Genomic DNA, 24,162 nt, shown 5'->3' with positions numbered 1-24,162 from the left:
AAATTTGGGTTCAGTCTCCCTTGAAGCCAAAATTAAGCTATAATAATTATATATTTTTTAACAAAGTTTATTACACATAATTAAATGTGTTTTTAAATTATAAAATTTGTGCTTTGGATAGCAAAAAAAAAATGTTAAACTGCCCCCACCCAGCTGTATTCTGTGGTGAACACTGAGCTTTATTGGTCAATAGGGACAAACCTCCACCAGCATGAAAATAAAAATGTTATTCCTCACAAGAACATAAAACTGACAGGACTTATTTGTTACATTGGCACAAAGTTCCGATGTAAACAAAGCAATTGCGTCATTTCAATGATGGGGTATGGGGGTTCCTGTGATGCTAGGCATACCCTCCAGTCCACGATTCCAATTAGGAAGCCGTAGCTGCTTCAGTACAGCAGAACGTCCTAATGGCAGGAAGGGGTTAAAAAAAAAAAAAAGTGATTCTTTTTTAAATTAAAAAAAATAACAATGTATTTAACCCCTTAAGGACCAGCGACGTACCCTGTATGTCACTGGCCTTTTTTTGGGACTTGATTGTTTTATAGCGCAGTCTTGCCACCAGCGTTGAGACTGCTCTATTCCACAAAGCCTGCTGGAGGGAGGGCATTGATAGCGTGTTCTTGCTAGACTTGTGCTATTATGTCCTGAAAAAACCCTTAACGACCAGTGACATACAGGGTACATTGTGGTCATTAAGGGGTTAAACATCCCTAATAAGAACAATATTTGTGAGATCTTTAGTTCTGATTTAGGTTAGGTCAGTAGACAAGCACCTTCAGTGGTTTTGTTTTGTTTTTTTTTTGTCAAAATATATAACATTTTTCTCCAAAAAAAATATATCAATACTATTTTAATGTAAAATATCTGAGAACTGTTAACTATCAAAGACATCATACTGTGCATTTATTTCTTTTTATAGCATAGATTAGAATTCTTTTAGTAAACTTGATATTCTAAAATTATTTCAGTCCGCCAGCTGATGTCCACTATAAGCGCATCAGAATGTAATGTCAGGTCAGTATGCGTCTCATCCTATGGAAAGCAACAGATAAAGTGAGATATTGAAATCTGAGGCTCCTTTGACCCTGTGTTGCTGGGATGATATTACAAACTATGACATTAAGCCCACTGCGTATTTACATGCTTACACTAGCAACACGCTTAAAGAGACATTCTACTTTAATTTCTGTTCCTCATTACAGAATAAGATATTTAAATGTTAAGAACAATTATTTCAATGTAAACTGAAACTATGAGGGAGTTTATTGTTCTCTGTATGGAAAATATAAATCTTCTTGCACTCCACAAGGCATAACGCACAAGAATTAGGAAGGCTATTAATAAATATGACTTTTATGCAGCATAAAAAAAGGAGGGGGGAAGGTGTAAACCTTTGACACAACTTTGCAAATGTATTTTAATTGAGTGTATACCCTTTTTGTGTAAATTTAGCTCTTGAAATGGATAGTTTTGATACATTTCAGAACTTGAAATGCACCCTGCTGTCTTATCAATGCTAACCCTGCTACATATCTATACATAATTGGAGTTATTAGATAACTGCAAAAAGCAAACACATTTTCTACTAACTTTGATTGTAGCTAGCCTTGTTGTCTGGACTTAAAGGGACATTAAACCCCAATTATTTTTTCTTTTTCTTTCATGATTTAGAAAGAGAATGCAATTTTGTAATTTACTTCTATTTATGTTGCTTCATTCTCTTGATATCCTTTGCTGAAAAGCATATCTAGATAGGCTTAGTAGTTGCTGATTGGTGGCTGCACATAGATGCCTCATATGATTGGCTCACCCATGTGCATTGCTTCTTCAGCAAAGGATATCTAAAGAATGAAGCAAATTAGATAATAGAAGTAAATTGAAATGTTGTTTAAAATTATATTCTCTACCTGAATCATGAGAGAACATTTTTGGGTAAATAAAGGAATATGAAATTCAAATTATTTCATGATTCAGATAGTGCATGCAATTGTAATCAACTTTCTAATTTACTTGTATTATCAGGTGTGGGTTTTGTTTTTTTTTTTTTTTTTTTTTTTTTTTTTTTTGTGTTCTCTTGTTAAAAAGCATGGGTGTTTGCTTAGGAGTCGGCCCATTTCTGGAGCACTATATTGCAGCAGTTTTACAAGAATGTTATCCATTAGCAAGAGCATTAGATGACGGCACTATATCCTGACATGTAGTACTTCAGATGCCTACCTAGGTATCTCTTCAACTCAGAATTCCATTGAAACAAAGCAAATTTGATAAGATGAAACCCACAAATTCTCTTGTCTTTATTTCCCTTTAAAGGCAAATAAGTGCAATAATATAATGAATAAAGTCATAGACTTAAACAAGTGCATTATAGCTCCTGAGCAAGACAGTTTTTATGCCAATCAGAAGCTCAGGCCCCATACTTTGGCCCCATGTGAGCTGCTTGCTGTCTAGAGTCTATGAAGCCCATTCCTAATTCAAATTTTAATTTAAAAATTGTATTAAAAAGAATAATTCAAATACGGTAAAGTTTAAAGGGACACTGAACCCAAATTTTATCTTTCAGGATTTAGATAGAGCATGCAACTTTCTAATTTACTCATTTTCAATTTTTCTTCATTCTCTTGCTATCTTTATTTGAAAAGCAAGAATGTAAGTCTATAAGCCAGCCCATTGTTGGTTCACAACCTGGGTTGTGCTTGCTGATTGGTGGCTAAATGTTGTCCAGGGCCTGAACCAAAAATTGTCTGGCTCCTTAGCTTATATGCCTTTTTAAATAAAGATGGCAAGAGAATGAAGAAAAATTGATAATAGGAGTAAATTAAAAAGTTGCTTAAAATTGCATGCTCTCTCTGATTCGAGAGAAAAAAAATTAATGATTGGAACAAAATTGTTCTCCAAAAATGGCATTTTATGAAAAAAAAAAAAACATTGAAATTGTGCACACAGTAGGAAATGTAATAAAACTGCATATGTGAAATTAAAATTCATATTTATAATACAAAATTCAAGGTGTGTGTGTAGATATCACAGAGCTCCTAATATACAAATATCTGCTGAAAATATTATTGGATTAAAATGGGTGATGTAGTAGTGTTGTGATTGGTGGGGGGGGGGTTGGGGCTATAAATAATGGCATATGAGAACCCTGACAAATTCTTAATCTGTTAATGTACAGATTACACCTGGTGCTTTGAGATAGGGCATTCTATTTTGAATAACTTTCCAATTTTACTTTTTTGTAATTGTTTGCTTTGTCCTTTGGTATTCTTTGTTGAAAGCTAAACAGAGAGGCTCATATGCTAATTTCTAAGCACTTGAAGGTTGTCTCTTCCTTAGTTCCCCCACACACAGCTAGACATGGTTTGTTTGTGTGCCATATAGAGAACATTGTGCTAACACCCATTGTTTAAAATGTCAGCACTGGCTAAAATGCAAGTCTGTCAAAATAACTGAAATAAGGGGGCAGTCTGCAGGGGCTTAGATACGAGGTAAAAAAGTTTATTAATATGTGTAGCTTATGCAAAACTGGAGACTGGGTAATAAAGGGCTTATCATTCCCCCCCCCCCCCCTTTTTTTTTTTATTTTTATTATTTTTATTATTATTATTATTATTATTATTATTATTAAATACAAATTCTGGAGTAGACTTAAGATGTTTATATATTTGAAATATTGCTTTCTAGATGAAACAATATAAATAGGTTAGTACAATCCTCCTATAAAGCTGTAAACCTATATTTTAATTTTTGTATTTCTATAACCATTGACTACATAAATGGTGTTAACTGTTGGATTCTTTACCTTTTTTTTATAGTACGGCAGCTGCACAGAGAATTCCTCCGAGCTGGTGCAAATGTTATGCAAACCTTTACTTTCTACGCTAGTGATGATAAGCTAGAGAACAGAGGGAACTATGTAGCTGAGAAGATCTCTGTGAGTATTATGGGATTTTGTTTGAGATACAATGTCTATACATGAAACCCAGTGTGTGTGTGTTTGTTTTTGTTCTTGGGTTTCCTTTGAAAGATCAGCAATGCACTATTGGGAGTTGGGTGAATACATCAGGTGAGCTAATGACAAGAGGCATATATGCAGCTAGCTCCCAGTGCATTGTTGCTCCTAAGACTACTTGGGTATCCTATTCAACAAAGGGTACAAAGAAAATGAACAAATTAGATAATAAAAGTAAATTGGAATTTTTGAAAAAAAATTTTCGCGCTCTCTGAATCATACTATTTTTTTATTTTTTTATTTTTTTTTGAGGTTGAAGTAAAACGATAACAAACAATGAACCCATGTCACAGGTCAGATACAAAATACAAACCATCATTAAAGCTTAGTACAGAAGGCAAAGATTATGTAATTCAAGTGCTTATGGTAGATAATGACAAGAAGGTGATGAAAATTATAAAAAGCTAACCTGTGCAAGGGTAGGAATGACCTCTATTTTTATCCATGAACCAACCACCATCAAATATAGTAAAGTAAACTATAAAATATACACATTCAGGAATCCTGGTGTTGAGGCAGATAGTATCTAGGAGAGTTGAGGATTAGGAAAGTTAGACATCTCTTGATAGAAAGAGCCTATAGGTTCAAGTATACAGCAGAGATACTTAACATTATACACAGGTAGTGGTATGGTTTAAGGGGGGGGGGGGGGGGTAGAACAGTGGGCCAGAGCCACTTTAAGTAAGTTAAAGGGGGGGACGGAGCCAGCTAAGCTGTCAATTTAGTAGTAACTCTTGGGCCTCGGAGCTGCTGAGTATAGAAATTAAGGGTATAAACATTGAGGTCTCACTGAAAATATCCTGGATTAGAAGTACCCTTCTATATAGAGACAATGCTTGACAGTTACAGATGTCTGCTAGGAGGCAATATGTATAATTTCTCAGCTAGAATATATGTCGTACCTTTGTGAGGCTAATTAGACCAGCTAATATTACTAAATATTCAGGACTCAACATTACATAGCAAGCAAAACAAGCCATCAACTTTGAAATATGTATATAAGATAACTAACCAATATAACTGACATACTAATAGTACTTATGAAACTAGTAAATAGACTCACATATCGGATCCATGAATATAAGGTTGCTTAGTTACTGATTATCAACTCAAAGTACTTAGTTGCTCATGATCTCAACAACGAGGAGAAGTCTAGAAAATATATGATAGCAACCTCAGTTGAAGAGTATATAGAAATAAAGGAGACGGGTAATTAACAGTTAATACCTGAGGGATTTATAGAGTCCTATCTACATATCTTGGTAGTAAACGGGTGAACAAAGTGTGCAAAACAGTTTAAATAAACTAAATTATGGGCCCTCAACTTAGCTGATCCTAATGAACTACGGCTGCAAAGGCAAATCATATGGTCCCTTCCAAATAATGAAGACCCATAATAGTAAAACAACATATTCCTGAAGGGGAAACTAAACAGTGGAGATGGGTTATAGCGAAACATTGACATCTGATATTGTTCTGTATTATCTATAGGCGAATATAAGTTAGCATTGGGGTATATTGTACCCAGCTGTGTAAACTGAGAATACATGAGTGGGTATTTCAGGTGGTTGGTATCACTGGAGGGATAAACAGCTTATTTAGTATTTAGCCCAGAACTTTTCAATGGGTTACTAGATTAAGAAAGACTAGTCAGGGCAATAACTAATGTAGATTAACAAAGCAATCACTGCTCTTTATGCGTCTACAAAAGTATAGCATAGAGTAGTGACTATGGTAATAAAACAGGGGAACCAGGGATGTTCCCTAAGGTATAGTAGGCAAGTAAAAATACCGGTTAGGGTAATAATCTACAATAAATTGAGGTACTGTTACATAGCACTAAATATATATATATACTGTATCAAAAATAACAGAGCTGTATCATTAAATTTAGAAGCTAACCCTAGCAGTGTAGAAGCTCCAACTTATGTAAATGTCACAGGCAATGACAGTAACAACTGAATGATACATCTCCCCACCACATACTGTATAGAGTTAAATGATAAAGATGAATAACCCTAGACTAACAGAGTGGACACCTAACTCACTAATCATACCATTTTTAATTTTGACATTGCTGAACAGCATCAAATCTACAGCACTGGACACACATCTAAAAATACATTGGAACTTCCTTTTGGATTGTTATGAATCATAAGAAAGTATTAATCCTTTGAGTGCTAAGCACTTTCTCACCTGGGTGCTAAACTGATTTATTTTATTGGGGGAACTTAGGTGGGTTACTTTGCAGTGGGGCTCGTTTTCTCTCTCCATTGAAGTCTATGGGAGAGTACATTAACACGGTAGCAATATTGTAATTTCTGCTTTTTTGTGCACATTGGGTTAGCAAGCAAAATATTTAATTTCAACCTGTAATACGCATGCTACCCAACGCGTACAAAGAGCAGAAGTCAAGCGTGCAAACGGGAGCGTTAATTACTGCTTCACTCATAATCTAGCCCTAAATAGGTCCTAGAGAGGACAGTGTCACTTTGACTGGGTATTGTCCAAAGCTAACAATTTAAAAAAGAGAGGTTGAATAAAAAATGTAATTCATTTTCCGTTGGTAAATCCTTATGAAAAGTTAACACTCTATCATGTGTAAGTCAAAGATGGGGGGGGGGAATTGCTACTGATTTGTCGGCAGGTTACCACACTGGAATTTATACTGCTACATTGATTACTAGGACATGCAAGTTTAAACTTTTATGATACAGTATTTGTGTAGTAAGTTATTTCTATTAACCTAATTTTACTTACTCTTAGTATGGGTTGTTGAATTTTTTTTTTTTATATTTTTTTTTTTTTGCATATGCACATTTCAGCAGTGTGTCTATCTCTGTTATCCTATGTCTTTCAGGGTCAGAAAGTCAACGAGGCTGCATGTGACATTGCAAGGGAGGTGGCTAATGAAGGTGATGCTCTAGTTGCCGGAGGAGTGAGTCAGACACCATCATACCTCAGCTGTAAAAGTGAATCGGATGTGAAAGTTATTTTCAAAAAGCAGTTGGATGTCTTTATAAAAAAAGATGTTGACTTCCTAATTGCTGAGGTATATTTTAAAGTGACACTAAACAAAACAATGTACTGTTTAAATGTCAAAATATTTTTTAGGATAAAAACTTTATTCAGAAAGACAAGAGTTTGTGTAGCTTATGTATAACGTCACAGTAGGGTTGCCACCTTTTTTAGTTCACGCCACACTATAATAGCGCATAAACACACTCTCGCACATAGATTTTCACACACGCTAACGCCACATGCACAATCACTGTTTCACATACATAAAGACACTGACAAACACAGAAACAACTTTACCATTTTTGGCTGTCTGTTTCCCTACAATCCTGTATATTTGTATGTCCGGGCCTAACTCCGCTTCAAACTTGGATACAAAAATAGAATCCTCAACTTTCTGGATCAACCCTATGTCATAGGTGTGTGGCTTTGACTTTAAAGGGACAGTTTACTCAAAAATTGTCTCCCCTTTAATTTGTTCCCAATGATCCACTTTACCTGCTGGAGTGTATTAAATTGTTTACAAGTAGCTCCTTTACCCTTATATTGGCATTTGAAATTGTTAATTTAGCATGTGGTATCCCCACCTATTCTGAAAGTTTGTGGCCGCGCGTACCAGCTATAGATAAGCTTTATAAACACAGCCAGCAGAAGAAATTACACTCCTAGTGTGATAAAGCAGAGATAAGGTAATAAAATGTTGATTTTCCATTGTTCTCTCAAAGTATTGGTGATTTAAGGACAGATATAAGATAAAGAAGCAGGTATATGTGCACAATGTGATACAGTAATGAGATCTGATTATACCTACAAGCTCAACCCTTTTTATTAGGTTGTGGCTTCAAAACACAAAATCAGAGCTTTAATATACAGAAATAAACCTTAAAAAGATAATTTTCATACATTTTTTTACTCTGCAGTTGGTAAAAAAAAAAAGCAATTGTAAACACATTAAGGGAAAAACAATTTTACAGTATACTGTCCCTTTAAGGGGCGGGACTTACTTTGAGACATGATCTCTGCAGATCCATGTAGCATCCTATCAAGATATGTTAAGATTAAATGGTGGTGGAAAAGCTAGTAACAATGTACAGTACATCCAAACCTTTGCAGTGGTCATTCCTGTGATAGGTTGCTGATGTGGGACATACACAGATGAGGTCAGAATTGCATTACTGTGTACAGCCGCCTTTTAGAATGGTCTTTCAAGATGTGGAACAGTTTGGACATTTTGCATTAGAGGGACCTTTTTATAAATAAATCTAACAATATAAAATTATCAAAAGATAAGAATTCAATTTGTTTTCTTTTAGCAGAGGTTGTTTTAATACTTGGAATCTTATTAATTTTAACCCCTTATGCCAAATAGACATGGTACTTTGCCCAGCATACTGTATTGACCTAGTACCTATGTTCAACACTATAGCACATGCTGGGGGCAGAAGGCAGACGCCAGATCTGCAGTGGTAGTGTGGGAGGGAAGAAGGGAGGTGGGTGGTGGAAGAGGAGGGTTTTCTACACTACATAAAGGAAGTCATTAGGAGATTATTAGAGGGCAGTGCTACAGTATGATCGCTTGAGGTAAGGGGTGGTCACTAAACTACAGAAACATTTTTGGATGAATAAATACATATATATATATATATATATATATATATATATATATATATATATATATATATACACTGGTACTAGCAGACAGCTGCCAGTACCTAAAATAGTGTATACCATTTGGAGGGGCAGGGTTAGAGACCTGTTTTGGAGATATTGGGGAGGTAAGAAGGGGAAGGAGGGGACCTGTTTTGGAGATATTGGGGAGGTAAGAAGGGGAAGGAGGGATCCAACACTGCCAATTTATATGTCATTCTGGCAGACTGTCTGCCAGTAATTAAGATGTTGGTGTGGAGAGATCAGGGTGGTTTTTAGGTGGGAGGGTAATATCTATTACCTTTTATCAGCTAAACAATTAACCCCTTCACTGACAGGATTTGCATAAGTGGTGCAAAACTGCAATTAGCTGCCTTTTAATTACCACAAAAAAAGGCAAAGCTATTCATGTCTGTAAAAGCTTCTCTGGGATCCCCTTTGTTCAGAACAGAAATAGCAATCGGTTGTTATGACTGCACAAGCTGTGTATGTATGTGCACCTGCTAAGGTGCTAGCAGTCGTCGTAAAAATAATTACAAAAAAGTAAATAGAGCACGTACCATGAAAAGTTTTTGTCAAAGAAGGAACGAGGCTGCACTCAAAGATAAAACTGCCCTTTATTAAGCAAAAAGAGCTTGTTGGGAGCAAGTGGGAAGTGCAACCCCCACCTACAGGATCACAAAACGAACATACTATTGAATATTAAACACATAAAATACCAACATAAGACTGTGTGGATACGCTTAAGTCTCAAATACACAATAAAACTAACACCTAGGAAATACAGTGTAAGAGCTCATTATAATGCAGCCGGCTGGCTTTTATTAACAGTCCTATTGAAATCCAAGGTGGATGTATAGGTAAAGGAGGGGCCCCAGGAGCCATGATGTAGAGAGTCTGTAATAAATTGAAGACCAGGTACTCAAGTGTCTTACGATACGCACTAGTATACGGCCACAGTTCTCCCAAAGATTACAATCAAAGCAAGATGTTTGCGTGACAGTTATAAATCACTTGCACAAATCTGAGGTACCGCCAAGCTTGCGATATCCTCAAATGGTTAATGAAGACACTTGACAATGTTGTTTATACATCAAACAAGGGGTGCAAGACTTACCTGACCTTCACAAAACTTCATCCGCCAACTAGGATGGAACTTTCAGTGCCTCTTCCTTAGTGCGGTCACTTTACGTAGGTAGGTCCACGTCTTCACTTGCAAATTGAAAACCCCGCTTCTCGGATATAGTGTTAAAAACACACAGCTTGTGTAAGACATAGCGACTACGTCATCAAATTGCTTTTATGTTTAATATTCAATAGTCTGTTAGTTTTTGTGATCCTGTAGGTGGGGGTTGCACTTCCCACTTGCTCTCTTTTTGTGTAATAAAGCGCAGCCTTGGTCCTTCTTTGACAAATACTTTTTCATGGTACTTGAGATATATATATATATATATATATATATTTGAGGAACCACAGAACTCAATGCCAAAGTGGATTTATTCAAACGAAAAGTATGTAGCACAATCAGTGTGCTAGATCTATATTATACGCACAATGTACACGTTCCTTAATCTTTACATATTCTTACATGTAAAGAGTACTTCCCTTTTTTTTTTTTTTTTTTTTTTTTTTTTTTTTTTTTTTAGTATTTTGAACATGTTGAGGAAGCTGTTTGGGCTGTTGAAGTACTAAAGGAGTCTGGAAAACCAGTTGCAGCAACACTTTGCATTGGCCCAGAAGGGGATTTGAATGGTGTTTCACCTGGAGATTGTGCGGTTAAGTTGGTAAAAGCTGGTGAGTTTGGATTTCAGATGTGTGGGTTTTTTGTGAGGTGTTTTTTATATATATATATATATATATATATATATATATATATATATATATATATATATATATATATATATTTGCTATACAATAGAAATTCAAGGCATATCATTACTGTTATGTTCCATACACTATAAGACGTCTATCTCTCATTATACGTGGGGTTTTTTAATGTAGGATTTATTTAACGCCTGTAAAATATAAACTGGTGTCCAAAACAGTATTCCATTATAGTGAGGATACATAGATGACATCTGGGGGGAAAAAAACAACAATTTTAAACATAGGATTATGTTTTAATATGGACAAATTAGCTGAAAACACATTCTTTAACACACACATTTGTACTAGTGGATAATTACACTTAATAATATTTTGTCATTGTTGTGATTATATTTAATCCTGTTACATAGGTGCTGCTATTGTTGGAGTCAATTGTCATTTTGACCCAATGACCTGTGTTGCAACTGTGAAGCTCATGAAGGAAGGTTTGGGGGCCGCAAAACTGAAAGCGCATCTAATGACGCAGCCACTTGCCTATCACACGCCTGACTGTGGCAAGCAAGGATTTATTGATTTGCCAGAGTTTCCATTTGGTAAGTACAAATTATAATAAAGTTTAAAAAAAAAAAAAAAAAAATCTGCATGAAATATCGACCAACTGTTCTAGTTAAGTCATGGGAAACAGGACAATAGTCATTGCAATATGTTGGGATATCTTACAAGTATTTTAAAGGCACTTGATCATCAAGACTATCATGTGATGTTGAAGTTTAATTATAAACCTATGTTTTCTGTATAAAAGATACATGCTATTTCTCTTTACTTTTCCCCATAGCAGCATTGTTTGTGTGTAGTATAGCTCACCGTCTGTGTAATTATTTCACTTAGTAGGAAGAGATTTCATAATTAACTTCTTGGTCACAAATTCTGAAATCCTGGTCATGCTGCTGCTTGTTAAAAGGGACATTCTACAGCAAAAATAGTATGTTGATTGATTAGACCGTTATTTTTAAATTACTGACCCTACATAACTATGGCCTAGATTACAAGTAGAGTGCAATTGATAGTGCAGGGTGTGTTATCTTGTGCTCTCACTCATTGAGTGAATAACGCTGGTATTATATGTGCAAAGTAAAAAATGTTAATTAAAGGGATATGAGACCCAACATTTTTTCTTTCATAATTCAGACAGAGCATGCACTTTTTAAACAACATTCTAATTTACTTTGATTCTCAAATTTTTTGTTCTCTTGGTATCTTTTGTTGAAAATCAGTAACGTATATTTAGGAGCTGTCACGTTTCTAGAGCACTATATGGCAGCAGTTTTGAAAGACTGTTATCCATTTGCAAGAGCACTAGAAGACAGCACTATTTCCTGCAGTTTAGTGCTCCAGATGCCTACCTAGGTATTCAACACAAAATACCATGGGGGGGGGAAATTTTGATAATAGAAGTAAATTGGAATTTTTATTTTTATTCTGTGCTCTGCCTGAATGCAATGGCAAATCTAATTGTGGGGCATGCCTAGCATCGTAGACAGTCCCCCATGATCTGATCTCAGCCTTGAAATCACATGATTGCATCAACAATTGCGTGATTTCATGTTTCATTTAAGTGATTACATTGGAACTTTTGTTCTGATGTTACAGACTTGACTCTGGCATGAAGAGGTTAAATCGGTTCTCTTATTTTAAACAATTACAGAAGCCAGTTGGTAAAGCTCTGCATCTTTATACTGGCCTCCTGAGTCTACGCACGTATTGTTGCATACTGTAAAGGAAGCAGTGTACTTTCAGTGACATTGCTGATTTATTTTATTTAAAAATGTTTTGGTTTTTTTGACGGCTGTACCTTGCACTGTATTAGCTCACACAATAGAAAGCAGAAGAAATTCTGCTCTATATTATGCACACTAATGTGCAAGATACGCCTCTTCAAGACCACAATATCGTATATGAGAATGTGTAGTGCTCCTGTCACAAGGTACAAGAATTCCAAGATGGTTGTACCCAGTGTAAAGATGCAGAACTCTACCAACCAGCACTTTTAAAGGGTTAAAAAGAGAGAATTGTTCTAAGAGCTGCAGCCACAGGAGTTAAAATAGCATAGTTACTACTCACCATGCCACTGTGGTTGTACCCACTAGTTTCATGTCCTTTTTAAATGTCCCTTTAATGTTACAAAGAAAAGGGGGGGGGGGGGGGAGTCACAGCCAAACAAAGTCCTAAAAAAGTTAGAAAATATGTAACATCCCTTTTTAACTGTTTTATTTGCTCTCTTGCTGCAGCGTTAGACGTTTCCATGCACAGGGAAGCAAACGACTGTAAACTGAAACGCATACTTTCTAGGTCTATTTAATGACTGTGCTCTAAACTAATAAAATATTTGGTAACCTAAGCAGGATCTGGATCAGGCTGCATGTTCAGGACTGCGGGCTATGTACTGAAGTGAAAGGATTTGATGTCATGCTAGTGTAATTGGGAATCTTCAGCTCTTAAAGGCACAGTAAATGCCTTGATTTTTAATATAAAATGTTTAAAGGGACAGTCAACACCCGACACAACTTTAATCCCATACCTTAGATCCACAAAAAGATGCACCGCATCCCATGTTCAATACCACTAACGTTATGTGTAATCGTCCAAAGCACATAGTTTTATCCTGTAGATATGGCCGCCAAACTCCTCCTCCTCCGTCCCCTTCTCTATTGAATTCCATGCTTGTTTACGGTGACGCTGTTACTTTGCTCATGCGCATTATAATGTATGTCCACTCGCAAGCAGAAATAGAAAGTGCAGCTGCAAATCACTGTGAACATGTGTAAAGGATCCAACTGAGGATTGGATTCTGATTGGCGGATGCCTTTAAAATGAAACTTACTACGTAACGATGGGGGGAGTTTACCGGCCATATCTACGGTAGAAAATTGTATGTGTTTTGTACAATTAAACATATAACGATAGAGTTATTGAACATGGGATGCGGTGCAGGCGCATCTTTTGTGGCTCTAAGGTATGGGATTAAGTTGTGTTGACTGTCCCTTTAACTCTGCATAGTAAAACATTATTTAGTTGCTTTATTTCATGTAATTTTGCTCGTAAAATTGTAGCTTTTTCAGAAATGAAAAAGCACACTGCAGACTAATCAAGGCTAACCTTGCTACATATATTTCCTTAACTGGCTTTGACATTTTAAAAACTGTAGAACAATGCACTTCATACTAATATTATGACGGTGGCTAGTCTTGTCAGCTGCAGACTCGAGACCAAATTGGCTTCTCTAAAGTTGGCAAGTGGAGTTTGGCTATTGAAAAACAATTGCAGCATTTGTTTTAAACTGTTTTTAGACTTGGCTGATATGTTAGTCTGTAAACCAAAGTTGTATTACATAATACTCACTGTCCTCTGAACTCTAACTTCCCCAATAGATTTTGTTCCTGTATGACCTAATGGCAATCATATATTGTGTTTTTGTTGCAACCATAAGATTTCTGTTAGTTTAGTTTGGTTTTAATGACTGTTTCTGACCTGAATTAAGGTGTGTGTGGTGTTTTTGTTTTTTTTTTTTTCTTCTAGAGGTAGCTTTAACCAAACATTTTGTTGACTACTTAGTCTGTCTGTTGTTGTTTTTGCTTAAAAAAATTATTTATATTTTTTTTTTTAGCTTTGGAACCAAGAATTGTCACCAGATGGGACATCCATAAATATGCCAGAGCAGCCTATGACCTTGGTGTGCGCTACATTGGAGGCTGTTGCGGGTTTGAGCCCTACCACACTAGAGCTATCGCAGAGGAGCTGGCTCCAGAAAGAGGTTTCTTACCTCAAGGATCGGAGAAGCATGGCAGCTGGGGAAGTGGCTTGGACATGCATACTAAGCCCTGGGTCAGAGCAAGGTACAGTAGCATAGAATAAAAGCTATGCCTAAATATAATTTGTATAACGTGACGCAGGTTTTACTGACTAGCCTTCTTCTGCTTGGTTTCCCATACTTTACAGCTCTGACAGAGCTTGTTTGGCCTTTTGTCTTTACAGTGTATTCTCCCTCCACAGAACGCATAACTGAAGTTGTCTGGTGTTGTGTAGATTTAATTTACAGGGTTTTATCTGTACTGTACCTGGCTAGGTTTTCCTAAATTAAAGGGGTCTTTCTAAAGACAAACTTTTGTTTTCAGTAGTTACACCAGGGGTGGCTCTAGAGCTTTAAGGAACAGTCTAGTCAAAATTAAACTTTCATGATTCAGGGCATACAAATGTAAAAAATTTACTTTGATCAAATTTGCTTTGTTCTGTTGCAAGCTAAACCTAGGTAGGCTCATTTGCTAATTTCTAAGCCCTTGAAGGCTGCTTATCTCGGGTCGTTTTCGCAGCTGGACAGAGCTAGTTCATGTGTGCTATATAGATAACATTGTGCTCACTCCAGTGGAGTCAGCACTGATTGGCTAAAATGCAAGTCTGTCAAAAGAACTGAAATAAGGGGGCAGTCTGCAGAGGATTAGATACAAGGTAATCACAGTGGTGAAAAGTATATTAATATAACAGTGTTTGTTATGCAAAACTGGGTAATAAAGGGATTATCTATATAATATTGTTTTTAACAATAAAAATTCTGGAGTAGACTGTCCCATTAATAACTGGGTTTGTTAACAAAGCTCGCAACAAAGCGTTAGATGGAGAGAGATATCTATCTATTCTGTTTAGAACTCTCCTGTACCTCATACAACCAGAGATACAGAATGGGTGGAAATGTACGAGTCTGCGGAAGCCTATCGTATATGCTTTAGTGCTTATATGGGGGTGCTAGGGCCCCTTTTTAGAACGCAGATCACCATAAGTCTCATTGTAGACAGGATCTTTTCTATTCTTATGAGCAGTGTTCCCTCTAAGGCCAGTATTATGAGAGGCAAGGCAGTGAAACAGTTAACAAGGGAACCACATCTTGCAGGCTGCATTGTGTAGTGTTTGCTAATTGCTCTAATTAACTGTTTCACTGCTGGATCGCTCACAAAACTGACCTTAGAAACAGTTAATTAGAGCAATTAGCAAACACTACACAATGCAGCCTGCAAGATGTGGTTCCCTTGTTAACTGTTTCACTGCCTTGCCTCTCATAATACTGGCCTTAGAGGGAACACTGCTTATGAGGGATAATTATGCATTTAGGAAAGCCTAATCCAAAGTTAATTTCCAATTCAGACTTTGACTGTTCCAAATGAGGAACCAGATTTGGAAATTATTTCAGATTTTAAATGTAGTAAACAATACATAGGCCGCGCTGGGCACATCTGCTCCAGTGATGACGTGGCGCTAAGACGTCACAAGTAAGGGAGCTTAGAAAAAATGTTCAAATGCGCAAAGGGATTTGCTGCACAATAATGGAGTACACATATATAATTGATATGTGAGACTCTTCTATTTGCATGCAATATTTCTCACATATGAATTATATATATGTGTACTCCATTATTGTGCAGTAGATCCCTTTTGCACATGCAAACCTTTATTATAAGCTCCTTTTTACTTGTGAAAGTATTATTACATTTAAAATATGTATGTGTTGGCTGCCATGTTTACAAGCGTCTGAGCTTGCTCTGAAAAGTCCGAGCTTTACCAGCACACTAGAAATGCTGGGTCTTGCGTCATCAGAGCGCTGAGCGAACGCCCAGCGCCTCGCTTTGAAGTGTTTTCAAAACATTCCAAGCGATCTTGGAGCGCTTGCCGAACGCGGCCATAGATGGCATCATTTGAAAAACCTTTCCAGGGACACTTTACAGCAGACTCATGCCCATATATGGCTTGCATAGCTCTGCCCACTCCAATCTACCGCAAAACAAGTACATAAAACTCTAGTAGTATGGAACAACCCTTCAATCTCAGCTCCCTTAGCAGCTACAAACCTCAGACTCCTCTTTTGAAAGCGACTCGCCTGCTTTTTCAAATGTTCTTAAAAATAAAGTAAATTAGCACATGGGGATTTGCTTGGAGATGTTACACCAGGGGGTCGATCCGATAAAGATCGTCGCCCGCAAAAGTCGGCGACGCCAATATTTACGCGGGTTTGGTATCCTATATACGGCGTAACCTAGAAGTTACGCGCGTATATTTCTGCCGTCGCCCGTAGTTTTTTGGGCCATAGGCAGGTATACCAAACCCGCGCAGTTTGGAATCCAATATACAGCTTAAGGACTTACGTGGCGAAAATGGAGAAATCTTACTCCATTTTCACCTCACCACAAAAAGCAGCCGTAAGAAGCCTTACGCTGACTATTGGAGCCCCGTAACTCCCTAAACTGGCTGCTAAAATAAACCTAACGCATGCGCAATGTCTATCTCCCTGTCAACCGCGATCCCCCGCCGCAATCCATAATAAAGTATTTAACCCCTAAACCGTCGCCATCTACATAAACTAACCCCCTACTGTGAGCCCCTAAAACCGCCACCATCTAACTGATCTATCCCCTAATGTGAACCCCTTACACCGCCGCCATCTATATTAAAATTATTAACCCCTAATTTAATCTACCTACCCCGCCGCCAGCTATATTATCTATATTAACCCTAAGTATATTATAGTTAATATAGCTATTACAGTATGTGTGTGTGTATATACCCTAATTATATTAGGGTTAGATAGAGTTAATATAGTTTATATAAATAATACTATATTAACCCTAACACCCCTAACTAAATTCTTATTAAATAAATCTAATTCATATTATAAACTAAAATATTCCTATTTAAATCTAAATACTTACCTATAAAATATACCCTAAGATAGCTACAATATAATTACATTATAGCTATGTTAGGGTTTAGATTTATTTTACAGGTAAATTGTTAATTATTTTAACTAGGTATAATAGCTATTAAATAGTTATTAACTATTTAATAGCTACCTAGTTAAAATAATTACCCAATTACCTGTAAAATAAATCCTAACCTAAGTTACAAATACACCTACACTATCAATAAATTAAAGAAACTACAAATATCTATCTAAAAATACAATTAAATAAACTAAACTACAAAAAAACACTAAATTACCAAAAAAAAAAATACAAGATTTTTAAGCTAATTACACCTATTCTAAGCCCAATAATAAAATAAAGCCCCCCAAAATAAAAAAAATTCCCTACCCTATTCTAAATTAAAACAAGTTCAAAGCTCTTTTACCTTACCAGCCCTTAAAAGGCCTTTTGTGGGGGCATGCCCCAAAGAAAACTGCTCTTTTGCCTGCAAAAAAAAACACAATACCACCCCCCAACATTACCACCCACTTCCCACTTGCTCTCTTTTTGTGTAATAAAGCGCAGTTTTATCTTGAGTGCAGCCTTGGTCCTTCTTTGACAAATACTTCAAGAAGTGATGTGCTTCTTAGCCACAGAAGCACATCACTTCCCCCTCACCCTTCACTAGACGATGCTGCATGGGGGAGGGGCGTGTGTGCACTCACTTATTCTTCCCACTGACACCTTTCTACAAAGCACTGTTCCCCTAACGAACTTCAGTTAGTTGATCTGAGGGCCAAAGCAGAAAGAGCAGGGCTAAGGGGACAAGCAGACTGGATGCTGTCTGTCCAAGGCTGCATGGATACAGTGTGAGATCAGTCACACAGCCTCAAGACTGAAGAGAGCAGTGTCTGCAGCTGCACAGGTGTTCAAATCCTCACGTGCCTTCCGCTCCAGCTTTCTGCGCCTACAGTCAGCCCTACCCTCAACAATCACCACCACCAGAGCAGTTACCTGGTAACAGTAGTAACCCCAGCAGGACCTTTTCTGATGCAGTGGGATTGGCTGAATGCTGAGTTAGGCCTTAGCATTCAGTGCTGCACAGTGCACACCTAAAACAGCACATGGCACTAGCTTGGCATATCACCAGACACCGGCACGGTTTCTCACAAATAAATATAAGCAGAGAACTCTTGACTGACAGTGTGTGTGTGTGTGTGTGTTAGGACTGACATCAACAGTCTGACATGACTCTTGGGCCCCACAACAAAGACTGGGCCCTGGGCAGCTGCTCCTTTTTGCCCTGTGTTAAAGCGGCCCTGTATCTAATACATTAAAGTTTTTAATTTTGACTTTACAGTCTTGTTTCTTTAAAAAAAAGTCAGTAAAGGTGAATTAACATTATCTATCAAATCAATGTAGAGAGATGAATTGGTCACATTATCCTACAATCCTTTAATGTCATTCTTACCAGGCATCAGTCAAAGCATTTACACGCAATTTTGACTGTAAAATAATAAATATAGAACAATATTTAATTATTTATTTTGTCAGTAAAAGGTGATTTTGTTTAATAATAAATGTCAGGATGAAAAATTGTTAATATAATTTTATATCCAATAATAAAGTTTGTATGTGACCTATCTTTATGTAGTAACCATAGCTCAATTTGGTGCAGTATGAGATTGTGGGGTAACGGATTCCTAATGAATTTTTATTTTTTTATTTTTTTTTAATGCAGAGCCAGACGCAACTACTGGGAGAAGCTGCCCCCAGCCTCAGGAAGACCATATTGTCCTTCTATGTCAAAACCAGATGCCTGGGGTGTGACCAAAGGGGATGCAGAACTGATGCAGCAAAGGGAAGCAACTACTGAACAACAACTGAAAGACCTATTTTCAAAGCAGAACTGAGGCTGTAGTTATACCTTCATGATTCCAAATCCATAGTAACAATCACTTGTAACTGATTTTTACATTTATGACCATAAAGTGATTTCTTTGGTATGTCTGTCTGGTATATGATTTTATTCTTCCAAATCTTAAAATTGCTAAATATATTTCTCATACGGAGTATATCAGTACACTTGCATTTTGCAGGATTTGTCTGTGCATGTAGCATTAACGAATGGGTATTAACATAAGTCAGGTGGTGATAGATCCTTGACCAACAGGGAGAAACTCTAAAGTAGTTTTGCCATCTTATTGTCATTACAGAATGCTAAAAAAGCAGGTAATGTCTAACAACTTCCCATTAGAATATTACAGCAGACTGGTGTCTTTGTCAGTTAAAATTATTATTGGTTATTTGTAGAGCGCCAACAGATTCTGCAACGCTATAAACATAGGCGATATACAAGGTAACATTTATAGGGATCAAATGGGTAGAGGTTCTTGCCGAGAGTTGCACTGTTGTAGTCGGCTCTTATGAAGGTGATCTGCAGACAGTTGGGCTCTTAGGCTTACATGCTAAGGGGGTTCATGGCAGATAGTAATGGAGGAGAGGAACTCGTATAAAGAAAGGTTAGTGTAGGTTGAATGCATCCCTGAACAGTAGAGTCTTTAGGGAGCGTTTGAAGCTTTCAAACTAGGGGATAGTCTTGTGGAGCGAGGCAGAGAGTTCCACAAGATGGGAGCCAGTCTGGAGAAGTCCTGTAAACGGGAATGTGAAGAGGTAACAAGAGAGAGTAGTAGGTCGTGAGCAGAGTTCCTTTGTCAGTAAATATAGTTTGTCTAGTGCAGAATTTTTGTTCATATGTTTCCATATGACATTTTATGAAGCTATTGAATGGTTTAAAGGGACAGTAAACCTTAAAAATGTTATATAATTCTGCACATAGTGCAGAATTATATAACATTATTTAGGTGCTATAGCCATAAAACCCTTTTTTACCTTTTAAAATGTAAAAATGACAGCGCTTTTACAGACCCGCTCTCTGCTGAGCGGGTCTGTAATATTTAGTCAGTGCATCGGGCCAGCTGTATAGTCACAGCCCGACCGCGCCATAGCACTAAGTGCAGCTCGCTCCTGTCACAGGAGCGAGCTGCACTTAGTGCTATGGTGCGGTCGGGCCGGGCTGTGACTATACAGCTGGCCCGATGCGCTGACTAAATATTACAGACCCGCTCAGCAGAGAGCGGGTCTGTAAAAGCGCTGTCATTTTTACATTTTAAAAGGTAAAAAAGGGTTTTATGGCTATAGCACCTAAATAATGTTATATAATTCTGCACTATGTGCAGAATTATATAACATTATTTTTAAGGTTTACTGTCCCTTTAAGGAACACTAATATGTATTACTTGCCCTCTGAGTGACTTACCTACTAGCAATGTCATCACAGCAAGAGAACTAGGAAGTAAATGTTTATGCATAGGCTTCTAAGTGTCAGAGAAAGGTGAAACAAATGATAGATCTTCAAAAGGAGATCCTAAACTCTCTGGCTTAACCCTTTAAGGACACAGCTTTCAGTTTGCTCAATTGTTTTATGACGGAAAAATTCCGTCATATGTCCTTAAGAGGTTAAAATTAAAACTGTTTATTTTGTGACACTTTTTGGGGCCTTCACCTCTTCCTCAAACCAGGCCCTGGATACCCGGAAGTGCCAGGGAGGACAGTTGGGTGTAGGAGTGGTTGGTATTCAAATCCCTTGATCTCAGCTCCCTTAAAAGCCATAGAAACCCCCAAGACCCAAAGTTAGAAAGGTAATGGATGGCATGCCCTTTCAAAAGGTGTCTTTAAGCACTTAAAGGGACACTGAACCCAATTTTTTTTTTTTTTTTTTTTTTTTTTTTTTGTGATTCAGAGAGCATGACACTTAAATCAACTTTCTAATTTACTCCTATTATCAAATTTTCTTCATTCTCTTGGTATATTTATTTGAAATGCAAGAATGTAAGTTTAGATGCCGGCCCATTTTTGGTGTACAACCTGGGTTGTTCTTGCTGATTGGTGGATAAATTCATCCACCAATAAAGTGCTGTCCACGGATCTGAATCAAAAAAAGCTTAGATGCCTTTTTCAAATAAGATAGCAAGAGAACAAAGAAAATTTGATAATGGTAGTAAATTAGAAAGTAGCTTAAAGGGACACTGAACCCAAATTTTTTTTTTCTTTCATGATTCAGAGCATGCAATTTTAAGCCACTTTCTAACTTATTCCTATTAATTTTTCTTCGTTCTCTTGCTATCTTTATTTAAAAAAAAACATCTAAGCTTTTTTTTTTTTTATTCAGAACTCTGGACAGCACTTTTTTTTATTGGTGGATGAGTTTAACCACCAATCAGCAAGAACAACCCAGGTTGATCACCAAAAATGGGCTGGCATCTAAACTTTCTTGTATTTCAAATAAAGATACCAAGAGAATGAAGAAAATTTGATAATAGGAGTAAATTAGAAAGTTGCTTAAAATGTCATGCTCTATCTGAATCACAAAAGAAAAAATTTGGGTACAGTGTTCCCCCCCCCCCCCCCCCCCCCCTGAGCAAACAGTGCCTGAGGCCAAGCATATGTGTGAATATATATATATATATATATATATATATATATATATATATATATATATATATATATATATATATATATATATATATATATATATATATATATATATATATTACACATTACACACACACATTGTAGTTTGAATCTGCAGGCTCTACTGAAAGGAAAAAAAGTAGCTTACAGTAGGGCTTAAGCATCTAAATACAGCTCAGCGGTTAACGGGTTAATAAACATGTGCCTTGAGATTTGGACAATATTTGTTGAATTTGTCTGCAATAATATTTTAGTAAAATGAGAAACACTTGCCCGCAAACTTTCTAGGGGGGAACCTCAGCATATACATTTTTATTACAGTGTGTATATATATATATATATATATATATATATATATATATATATATAATATTAATTAAAAAAAAAAAAAAAAACTAACATTAAAATATAGATTTAGATGTGTTTTTTGTTTTTTTTTATCTGAGTGTAACTCGAACACTTTAGTCTTCATATATTTCAAATGTTACCCAACACTGCCCTCCGGTGAGTGTAAGCAGAATTAAAACATGTAGAACTGAACAGATGCACAACCCCTATTTTTTTACTTTATTTGACTGAATCGGCAGCCTTAGCTAGTCGAGGTTTTTTTGTGGGTTTTTTTCCATCAGAAATCATGTCACATAATGCTAGCAAATCCTTTCCTAGTAAATGACAAAGTTTAGGTTTGCTAGCTATTGTTAATAGCTATATTTTGTTTCTAAATATTAGTTTTAAAAGGTTCTATTTATTTTGGTTGAAATTCAGGATAACTTTATATAAAAATACAATTCTATTAAATAATATAATAGTACTTGGATATTTTATCTTTATAATGAATTTTACATGTATAAAAAAAAAAAGAATATAAAATGAACGTATTCATTAAACTGCATTTCTTTCTAATGACACGTTGAGTCCACGGATCATCTCTAATTGCTATTGGGAATATCATTCCTGGCCAGCAGGAGGAGGAAAAGAGCACCACAGCAAAACTGTTAAAGGGACACTAAACCCAAACATTTTCTTTAATAATTCAAGTAGAGAATAAAATTTTAAACAACATTCCAATTTACTTCTATTATCTAATTTGCTTCATTTTTTAGATATCCTTTGTTGAAGAAATAGCAATTCACATGGGTGAGCCAATCACATGAGGCATCTGTGCAGCAACCAATCAGCAGCTCCTGAGCATATCTAGATATGCTTTTAAGGAAAGTATATCAAGAGAGTAAATTAAATAATAGAAGTTTATTAGAAAGTTGTTTAAAATTGCATGCTCTTTCTAAATCATTTAAGAGAAAAATTGGGTTTCATGACCCTTTAAGTATCACCTCCCTTCCCTCCAACCCCAGTCATTCTCTTTGCCTACGTTAAAAGCAAGGAGGTGGTAAAGATTAGGTGTCTGAAAGAAGATTCTTCAATCAAGATTTTATTATTTTGAAGCAGAGCAAGATTGTCCTGCTTCCTCCTGGGGTTTAGCCGTAGCCCATGTCAGTCTCTTCAGTAGAGCAGTGATGGATTTTAAGCAGTTGGGAATTTGTGTATAATCCTCACTGCGCCTCCCAAATAGTTGTTGCTGCCCTATCCTGAAAGCCTGATTAGGATTATTCAGTCTTTCCTAATTTTCACACCGGCCCATGTGAGGGAGATGACCTCTCATACCATGTGAGTTGCCCTGCTGCTGGGAAGATTGATCTAAAGGTAAATGCCTAGTTTTTACTTTTGAAGAATATGGCACTTTTTCAGTTGAGCCTTTTTTTGGGACACTAATATTCCTATTTGGGGTAAATAGGATTTTAGTAGGCAGTGAATGCATGCACTGGGGACGGATAATTTTTTGGAGAGAGGCTCAGATTTTGTTTATTGTTCCGGTTTAATTCCGGACTTTGTGGGACAGAGTCAGTGGAATCGGTGAGTAAGGTTTACTGTGTGCAACGGCTCTGCAGGCTTAGATTTGGTGAATGTTCCGGTTTCATTCCGGACTTTGAGGGACAGAGACAGTATGTTTGTTTTTCATTGTGTGCAGCGGCTCTGGCTTTGATAACAATGGCGGCAGGCTTCTTTGCCAGTTAGGAACGTCCACGAATAGGAAGGGCGGGTTTCTGAGGTGTCAATTTAGTGTTGCACACCTTTCCGGAGCACTTATGGTTAGTTCCGGTCCGGAGATTGTTGCTGCGTGTCTGCTTAAAGGAGGTGTTATATCGTAGCTGTTTTTGAACAGCTAGATCTTGAGTCTGGATCGTAGTTAGAGCTATTACGGTTCACAGGAGGACAGGCTGGCACCTCAGCAAGGAGTGCTGAGGTGAGGAGGCTGTCTGAGGTTTATAGTAAACTGCTGTTTTTTGCGGTAGTTAAAGAATAAAGGAAAATACTTTTTACTTTTAAAAATTAAAGTGA

General features: G+C 36.8%; 1 protein-coding gene across 1 annotated transcript in view; it reads left to right on the top strand.

Annotated features, from left to right (window-relative positions):
- The window catches only part of LOC128648604 (betaine--homocysteine S-methyltransferase 1), a 29,224-nt gene extending 9,986 nt beyond the window's left edge, over positions 1-19,238 (top strand). The window contains exons 3-8 of the mRNA XM_053701371.1: positions 3,819-3,937; positions 6,876-7,067; positions 10,327-10,474; positions 10,918-11,100; positions 14,172-14,400; positions 18,974-19,238. Of these exons, the coding sequence (XP_053557346.1) occupies positions 3,819-3,937; positions 6,876-7,067; positions 10,327-10,474; positions 10,918-11,100; positions 14,172-14,400; positions 18,974-19,145 (1,043 nt within the window). The 3' untranslated portion in view covers positions 19,146-19,238. The remainder of the gene's footprint in view (positions 1-3,818; positions 3,938-6,875; positions 7,068-10,326; positions 10,475-10,917; positions 11,101-14,171; positions 14,401-18,973) is intronic.
- The last annotated feature ends 4,924 nt before the right edge of the window (positions 19,239-24,162 follow it).

Source organism: Bombina bombina, chromosome 2, assembly GCF_027579735.1.
Source record: "Bombina bombina isolate aBomBom1 chromosome 2, aBomBom1.pri, whole genome shotgun sequence".
Classification (NCBI taxonomy): Eukaryota; Metazoa; Chordata; class Amphibia; order Anura; family Bombinatoridae; genus Bombina; species Bombina bombina.
This window is presented reverse-complemented; position numbering and strand designations above follow the sequence as displayed.